The sequence below is a fragment of the Notothenia coriiceps genome, unplaced genomic scaffold (genome assembly GCF_000735185.1).
Source record: "Notothenia coriiceps isolate Sejong01 unplaced genomic scaffold, NC01 NC01_scaffold00023520, whole genome shotgun sequence".
Classification (NCBI taxonomy): Eukaryota; Metazoa; Chordata; class Actinopteri; order Perciformes; family Nototheniidae; genus Notothenia; species Notothenia coriiceps.
In genome coordinates this window covers 26815-35308 of record NW_011356221.1, presented here as the reverse complement: position 1 = coordinate 35308, position 8494 = coordinate 26815, and the positions used below count along the sequence as shown (strand labels likewise).

The following is an 8494-nucleotide window of genomic DNA, read 5'->3' as shown; positions in this document are numbered from 1 at the left end:
TGAAGGATGAGCCGAACAGGTAACCAAGGAAGTGGTACTCCACGTAGAACAGCACCAGACGACCTGTTCCCAAACGGGTTGATGAGCCACAGGACGAGGCAGCCACCAGGGCGGCGAAGAAGGAACGCACACACGTCTTGCAGAGGGAGTTAGACTTCACCTGGGAAGGCGTTTCATTGATTCATTATTCGTCTTTAACACGAGCATTGGGATTTTAACGCTTGAAAGCAAAAGCTTAAAGGTCCCTATTTATACTGTTTTCTCATTACTTTATATAGGGCTCCAAACACATCATGCATTGCAGCATCCCATAATCCCCTCTGTTTCAGCCCTGTTTCAAAAGCTGCTGATTCTCTGTCTGTTACTCTTAGATGAAAATAAGGAGCCCCCTCCCCCAACGCCCTCGAGAGATATTTGGTTAAAAAGAACACAATGGTGCTCTAGGAGGAGATTCAGTGATAAGGTGGGGGGGTACGCTTGGTTGCTGATTTGCTAATGGTTAAACAAGCCAAACAATCCGTTATGACATCATAAAAGTTTGCCAAAAAATCTGATCAGCCCTCATTTTTCCAGACAGCGTTTTTATATAAATGGATCAGCGACAAAAAGAGAGGGGCATTTTTCCGAACTTCAGAATCTCTTACACAGAGCGGGACACATGTTGATTGTAGAAAAACATGAAGAACGAGGGGACCAGCATGTTTAATTGTACTAAAAAAAAAGAAAATACATGAAAAGTGGATTTTGCATAATAGGTGACCTTTCAACAGGCGCTCCTGTGTGTTTTACACTCCTCCAAGCTGAAGAGCACTCCTCCAACGGGGCTCGCAAAAGCACAGACACCCCGGCCGCCGACGCAGCAGAGAGAACCTGGGAAACAAAACAAACGCACCTCAGCTGATTGAAAAACACATAAGTCATATTATTCATGATAACAGAACCCAAGTCTGGCTTAATGCTTCTTGGTAAACATCAAGCCGTCTTTGGCTCTTTTCTGCTGCTGTAACAATGTAAATGTCCCCTTCTGGTGGACTAATGAAAGTTATTCTGATACTTAAAGGCATCAAAGCATGACTGAAACATAACTAAAACACACGAGTTAAATGTCTTGTCCCTCAACCTCTCGTTTCTTTGCCCTCGTTCTTGCTGTAACTTGGGGAAGAGGTAGGAGAAGATGTTCCCGCAGCAGCAGGCCACGTGCACCAGCGGTCCTTCCCCAGGCTGAGCCCCGACGCCAGCCAGCACCAGAGTGACGGTCTTTATCAACAGGGTCCACTTTCCCAGGTAGCCCCGATAATAAACCCACTGAGGAATATCTTTATCTGGGGAGAGAGAGTTTATGGATTTTTTCCATAATATATTTCTCCCATGAAAAGCTTTGTGACATGAAGGCCTGTGTTAACCTCCTATAGATGTGACTGTAATGAACAAGTACACTTGGATCAATACAGAACATTAAGAGAAGGAAATAAGCAATTCATTACCTATCAATCAATCAATCAAGAATGACTTTTTTTTTGCTTAGGCTGCTTCTCTACCTCCCAATCGTTTCCTTTATTCTCCTTTTGTCACCATCTTTTAAGTCATTTTTCACTACACACAATTGGTATATATAATTATAAACATAATATATATTGGGCTATACAATGCAGTTCCAGCTTTCTTGTTCTCATGGCAACAAACAAATTAAATGTTGAAAGCTCAGAGGGGGCTCACGTGAACATAGCTTTTTTCACAGTGCGGTCAAACCTCCCTGCTCCCCACTGAATTAACAATTTGACGCCACTTCAAAACATAAAAGGGAACGCATACGAATGAAAACATTACATTACATTGCGTTTAGCCGAGTAAGAGGCCGTTCACAAGGCTTTCTATTTAATGTGCCACTTACAGTTTCTTAATCCTGATGCAAATTGATCAGACGTGAGAAAATGAGAGCCGAGGGATAAAACGGAACGTCGATAATCTGCAGAAATCCTACAAAAGCATAATCACTCGCTCTGAAACAGAGAGAGGAACGACAAAAAGAGACAGCTGCTGACCTCATTAGCTGGATACAACTTCAGGCTATGAGCTTACATCTTTTACAAATTGAATAACTGTCAAAAATCTCTTGGATGTTGGAGTTTCCTTTGAGAACTTCAATGCAGCACCCAGAGGTTTCAAAACTATCCCTGCCTGCATGCAGCCGGTTCTCCTCACCTCAGGTAAAGTGTTTCGTACGTAAGAGATATTCTCCTCACCTCAGGTAAAGTGTTTCGTAAGAGATATTCTCCTCACCTCAGGTAAAGTGTTTCGTACAGTAAGAGATATTCTCCTCACCTCAGGTAAAGTGTTTCGTACAGTAAGAGATATTCTCCTCACCTCAGGTAAAGTGTTTCGTCTAAGAGATATTCTCCTCACCTCAGGTAAAGTGTTTCGTACAGTAAGAGATATTCTCCTCACCTCAGGTAAAGAGTTTCGTAAGAGATATTCTCCTCACCTCAGGTAAAGTGTTTCGTAAGAGATATTCTCCTCACCTCGGGTAAAGAGTTTCGTAAGAGATATTCTCCTCACCTCAGGTAAAGTGTTTCGTACAGTAAGAGATATTCTCCTCACCTCAGGTAAGGTGTTTCGTACAGTAAGAGATATTCTCCTCACCTCAGGTAAAGTGTTTCGTAAGAGATATTCTCCTCACCTCAGGTAAAGTGTTTCGTGAGAGATATTCTCCTCACCTCGGGTAAAGAGTTTCGTGAGAGATATTCTCCTCACCTCGGGTAAAGAGTTTCGTGAGAGATATTCTCCTCACCTCAGGTAAAGTGTTTCGTACAGTAAGAGATATTCTCCTCACCTCAGGTAAAGAGTTTCGTAAGAGATATTCTCCTCACCTCAGGGATCCCCGAGCCGCAGGCGTAGGGAGCGAACACTTTGACCAGACAGACGGCCAGGGTGGCGAAGGACAGCGCCCAGTAAGTGTACATGAAGTAGTTCATGATGTACGAGCCGGGCCCCTGCAGAGGAAGGAAGAGAGACCGTGAGAATCTTAGGAGGATCACGCACATAATGTGTGGACGTGACTGAGAGCACGTCTGAAACAAGGCATGTGTTTGTGTGTCTGCATAGAATTATCTTTGTACACTGTTTTACATTTTGCTCACTCATTATTTTTGATGCTTGTTTTTTAACATGGGAGTTTATTGCAATTAACTCACAATCAATACTTCCTGCATTACTTTGGTAGCCTACCAGCAAAGGGAAGGATGCTGCCCACAAAATTCATTTCCTGAAGCCTCATGAAGAACATGTTTTTTTCCACTACAAAGATTTGATGAATGATATCATACCAGCCCTCTGTGGATGTGGTGTCTGGATCAAGTCATTTCTTTGTAATTACTTTTTTAGCAGCTACACTCAATCGTCCCAAAAATCATTTGTTTAATATTTATGGATGTGTATGTGGAAGCCCAAAAAGGAGTTCATTCTTTTAATAGTCTGTTTTTATCTTATTCTACATCATGTAAATACTTTACTTATTTCTGCATTTACTTGCACATTGGTCACTTGTAACATTCTCTTGCACTATTCTTTTCCTGTCTTTTTCTTGCACTATTTCCATTGTTAATGTTAATGTGTGTTTACTTTGCATTGTTGGAAGAGCCCGGGCCTTTCCATTGCCAACACTACACTGTAACTCTTGTGCATATGAGAATAAAGCCTTTGATATAGATAATGTGAATGTACAGTTGTCCCCCAGCATGTTCCTGTGTCAGCTACCTCTGCCTGCCCCAGTATTAGCTCAGCCCAGCTCTTCCACTGAGGACACTTGTCCCGCTCAGCGAAGGTGGTCTCATTGGACGTCCAGCAGCACTGCTCGCGGTTTAACCACATGGCGCTCAGACACACGCCCTCCTTCAGGTCGTTCATCCAATCAGCAGCAATGTCAATCAGGCCAGCCAAAGCACCTGGCAGGAGGAGGGAACCAGGAAGAATAGGAGGTGGAGGCAGGGAGGAGAGAGGAAGAGGGGGAAAGAGGCAGAGGCACTTAGCTTGCTACTTCATAGCATGTTGAGAAACAGTGAAGTGGACGCAAGTCGATAAAAGTCGCCGTATAGAAAGAAATTACAAAAATATCTAAATACATTATTTTAATAAATATTCTGTTGTAAAGTTTTAAAACAATGTTCACATGTTCCAGGTCAGACCACAGTGTCACAGGCTCATTCAAGTCATACACATGTACCCCAGACCTTTCATGTTTCAAATCCAAATATTGAGGGTAAACTTTAACTAGGGCTGAGCGATTATGACAAAAATCATAATCACGATTATTTTGGTCAATAATTGATATCACGATTATTAAAAACGATATTAATTTACTTTGAAAACATCCATTTATTTAAAAAATAATGTGGACAGTATGTTTTTAACAGTTGATTACCCTGAACTTTGAGTATAATTCAACTGAAAAACAAAAAAATAATAATAATCGTTTTATTTCTATTACGTTGTTTTCGTAATCATTGCAAGCCAAAATCGTAATCGAGATTAAAATACGATTAATTAATAAACTGTGGCATATTTTGCACTTTTCCCTTCATTTTTAACCTGGATCTTAAAGAGTTTNGAGGAGACCGATCTGATCCGAGTAACTGTGACAAATAATCCAACTGAAACCGGCATGGACAAAATTGCGTTTATCCAGACAAGCCTGGTTTGGACACTTTACGCAAAGTGTCCAAACCAGGCTTGTCTGGATAAACGCAATTTTGTCCATGCCGGTTTCAGTTGGATTATTTGTCACAGTTACTCGGATCAGATCGGTCTCCTCCATTTTGTAGATTATTTACAACTTTTGAATCCACATAAACACATCGGCAAAATACAGCTTAATTTGAGAATGTGTTTTAAACAGTTTAATCCCTTTGTGAATTGTTTCCACTTGCGTCGTCCTTTAATTTCTTCATACAGTGGGAATCCAAATGAATGAATCCTGAGTCCAATAACCATCAAAGTCACTCCTATAGTGCTCCTTAATTACACTTTCATCCTCCTTTAACAAAATACTTCACATTCATCCAGTTTGTGACAATATTTGTAGCATTTTTGAGACTTTGAAACTTTAATTACCGCTGTTGCCCCCCCTTGTGTGTGTGTGTGTGTGGGGGGGGGCGCAACTTCCAACTGGAGTCATTTGGCGGGGGGTTTGGGAAAAAAGGTTGGGAACCCCTGGTTTAGACGACGAACTGGTGAGTACTGGATGAGGGAACCGGGTTTATGCAGGTGTAGGTGAGCAGTTACAATCAGGGTGACGAGCAGCAGTTGAGGAGGTGTGGAAGCGGGAATCCAAAAGTAGTTCAGCCACGCCCAGGCAGGAAGACAGACAAAAACAAACACAGAGGGAAAAAAGAGGGAGGCAGAACTGTGGATCCTCACAGCCATAGTTTAGTTTCTGATTGGGTAAGTGAATTAAAGGCCATGTGCCTCCCTTCCTCTTTCACTCTTCCTTGGTTGCAGTGAGACTCACACATCAGGAAAAACCTGACAGACTACTGCTTCGGGTAAGAGCTTATACGTGTTTATATGTAAAGATAAGAACACCTTCTTACGTTTGTTCTGAGTTAACTTCAATTGTGTGAAGGAGCCTTGAATTGTAGTGTCTAGAAATGCTTATTCACATAAGATTCTTGTATTGTGAAATATGTGGGTTTCTTGTTGTGCCTCAACTGCACTGATTATGAATGTGTAGATAAGTATTAAGAGGCTACATATTCGAAAAAACAACAAACCTAATATACCAATGTCTGAATACCAATGCTGCTGTTGCGTTTTAGGATATGCATAAATATGACTTCCCTACAAAACTAACTTTCAGAATTACATGTAAGTGCTAATCTGTTCACAGTCAAAGATCATTCGTGTATTTTGGTTTCCATGGTGAAATATATTTTTCTTTTTAATAAGCAGCCTCTTTATCCTGTCTTGACATTCACTTAATTTATTAAAAGCACTCTTTGTCTTGCACCAGACTTCTGAACCTTCACGGAAGCTGGGTGGTCACATGTCTTACATTTTTGTAGTTTAGTGTGTTCATAAACATGTTCAGAGCCCGAATTTATCAATTTAAACGTGCAACAAACTATATTTTAAGCATCGTCACCAACACAAATAATGGTTTTAAATGGTGTTTATTAGAGAGCATCAGAAGGAGCTTGTGGACAAACAGCATGTGATCACATTTGCTGACACCGAATGAATGCAATCGTGTCTAGACACAATTACTTTAATGCTACAAAAAAAAGTGCATTTACAATCTCTAATTTCTCTCTATACTGAATCAAACCTAGACCAAAATGGTGGACTGGGTCTTAAATCTCTTCCTGATTTAATTAAAGTCCTGCTGACTGATCAGGGGTCATGTGGTGTCGTCTGCGGCACTGAAACTCTTTCACAGGCCTCCACTGAAGCAGGAGACAGGGAATAGTTTAATTTGTACACCACTGATTATATGTAGCGGCGTTTCTTTTCTAATTAAGATTTTGTGTTTAAAAGCATTATAGAAAGCAATATATTATTAACCAGTGGTTTCAAAACGTGAAGTATTGGGACTACTTACAAAATAATGGTCTAGTTGGGCTCAAATTTCAGTGAAAGAAACGACCCATTTCAGAATTACTTTCACTTTTATTTTGTAGAACTACTTTATTTGTACCTTTTATTTTGTTTTCATTCACTTGTAACAAAGTATGTTTACTTAAATGTACCGGTATATATATTGAAGTAAATAATCTGAGTACTTCATCCATCAAATTTGACTTGACTTGACCAGTGGAGAATGTTGACAATAAACAAAACAGAAGTGAATGTGCCTAAAGGGGAAGCCACTGATGTCTAAAGTTATGATGGTTATGGATTATATAACAATAAATAAGAAACGAGTATCAAATAGACAAAGCATTAATCTAGAAGAGGAAGGAATTGGTTGATTCCCAAACATAATTTGTGGAACAAATAAACATGTCAACATATCTTGAGAACAAAGTGCTGATGATCCTGTCCTTTTTCCTCCCAACAGTCAAGATGTTTCTGTGCTGGTGCCTATCTCTGGTGGCTTTAATCCCTTTGACCTCAAGCACCAACCCTGGAGTAAAGGTCAAGCTAACAGCTAAAGGCATTGAATATGGTAAGGTTTGTACTTTTAGTTTTAAATCGCTGATTTCTCCCGAGATGTTATCATCAATTTCCCTTGATTTCCCTAGGCAGAAAACTGGCAGTGGCTTCGATCTTGCAGAAACTCAAAACCATCAAACTTGATGATATGTCAGGTCAAGTGAAGGTGTCTCCCATCGGCAAGGTCAAGTACATCCTGACAAAGTAAGAAAACAGTGCATTCATCACCGTCAATTCTTAAATTGGATACTTAAAAACGATTTGTGGGGTTTCCCCTTTTCTGTAATGTGTTGTGTTTGTGTGCATGTAAATGGTCTGCAAAGGCTAAAATCCGAAAAGTTTGAGTGAGTTTTCTCGCACACACTTCCCCCCCCTGTCTGAACTGGACTCCTTTGTGTACTTCTGTAACATAGTGACTGTTGGGGAATAATTTGCTACGGTATTCAAACTTTGACACAGTTCATAATTTTCTCTTCTCACTGTCTCCTTTCCCATGGCATAGGTCTACGGCATTGGGTATTGCTGCTACCTCTCTTAAGGAGGAGCAGCTTGGGCGCATTGTTGTTGAGACAGAGCAAACGCTGCCATGAGGTAGTTTACTGTTCAGGGACGAAGGTTCCCTGGCGCCCATTATTTTCGATGGACGACAGCTCTAGTAAGATTCAGGGTCCATATTGCTTTAGTCTCACTGATAAAGAATGTTGATTATTACACTCGGAACTAGTTAAAACCTCGAGCCGAGAAGAGTTCTTCAGAATTGATGTGGCATCTCAACCGTGTGGTCAAACCGTGACCCGTGACATGTCTTGTCAGTTCTCCGGCCGTAACTCCAAATAAACCATCAGTGTTTGCCATCAAAGCTCCAGCTCTCCACGTGTCTCTTTGAGTCCTGACTCCTCCATTGCTTCAGAAGTTTCCCCCACAGTGACATCACTCTGTAACACTCGCGCTTCTTCTATTAGCTAGACTCCAACACAATGTAATATTGGCTAAGGGGCGGGACATCTCAGTTGACCAATCACAACAGAGCCGGCCAGCTAACCAATCAGAGCAGACTGGGCTCTGGTTTCAGACAGAGGGTGAAAAGAGGTGCTGCAGCACAGGCTGTATGAGAAAAATAAAGAGCTTTTTGAACATTAAAGCATGTAAACGTGTCAAAGTAGAGAGCACAAAATACAAATATGGAACTGAAAATGAACTTTCATGTTGTCTTTATCAGTATGAAAATGGTGGAAGTGGGATTGCCAACGGCTACGCTGAATCTGGTGCCAGGGACCGGTGTCAAACTGTCTATTGTCAACGCTGACTTCCGTTTGGAAGGAAACTGGCGGGTCAAGTACCTCTTTAT

General features: G+C 41.1%; 2 protein-coding genes across 2 annotated transcripts in view; one reads left to right on the top strand and one right to left on the bottom strand.

The window, feature by feature from the left end:
- LOC104954548 (H(+)/Cl(-) exchange transporter 3-like) overlaps positions 1 to 8494 on the top strand; it is a 39460-nt gene that overhangs the window by 20291 nt on the left and 10675 nt on the right. Inside the window, 2 exon segments of the mRNA XM_010781671.1 lie at positions 7236 to 7350; positions 8366 to 8477. Coding sequence (XP_010779973.1) covers positions 7236 to 7350; positions 8366 to 8477 — 227 coding nt within the window.
- On the bottom strand, positions 812 to 3950 carry LOC104954533 (H(+)/Cl(-) exchange transporter 3-like). Its single transcript, XM_010781645.1, has 4 exons — positions 3754 to 3950; positions 2868 to 2990; positions 1121 to 1322; positions 812 to 870 (listed from the first exon to the last, which is right to left on the bottom strand). Exons 1-3 carry the CDS (start codon positions 3901 to 3903, stop codon positions 1263 to 1265), a joined length of 333 nt encoding a protein of 110 aa, XP_010779947.1. The 5' UTR covers positions 3904 to 3950; the 3' UTR covers positions 812 to 870; positions 1121 to 1262.

Coding starts and splice junctions, on each gene's coding strand:
- LOC104954533 (XM_010781645.1), bottom strand. CDS start 3,903: ATGAACGACCTGAAGGAGGGCGTGTGTCTGAGCGCCATGTGGTTAAAC. Junction 2,991..3,753: donor TAATACTGGGGCAGGCAGAG/GTAGCTGACACA, acceptor CTTCCTCTGCAG/GGGCCCGGCTCGTACATCAT. Junction 1,323..2,867: donor GCGGCTCGGGGATCCCTGAG/GTGAGGAGAATA, acceptor CTCTCTCCCCAG/ATAAAGATATTCCTCAGTGG.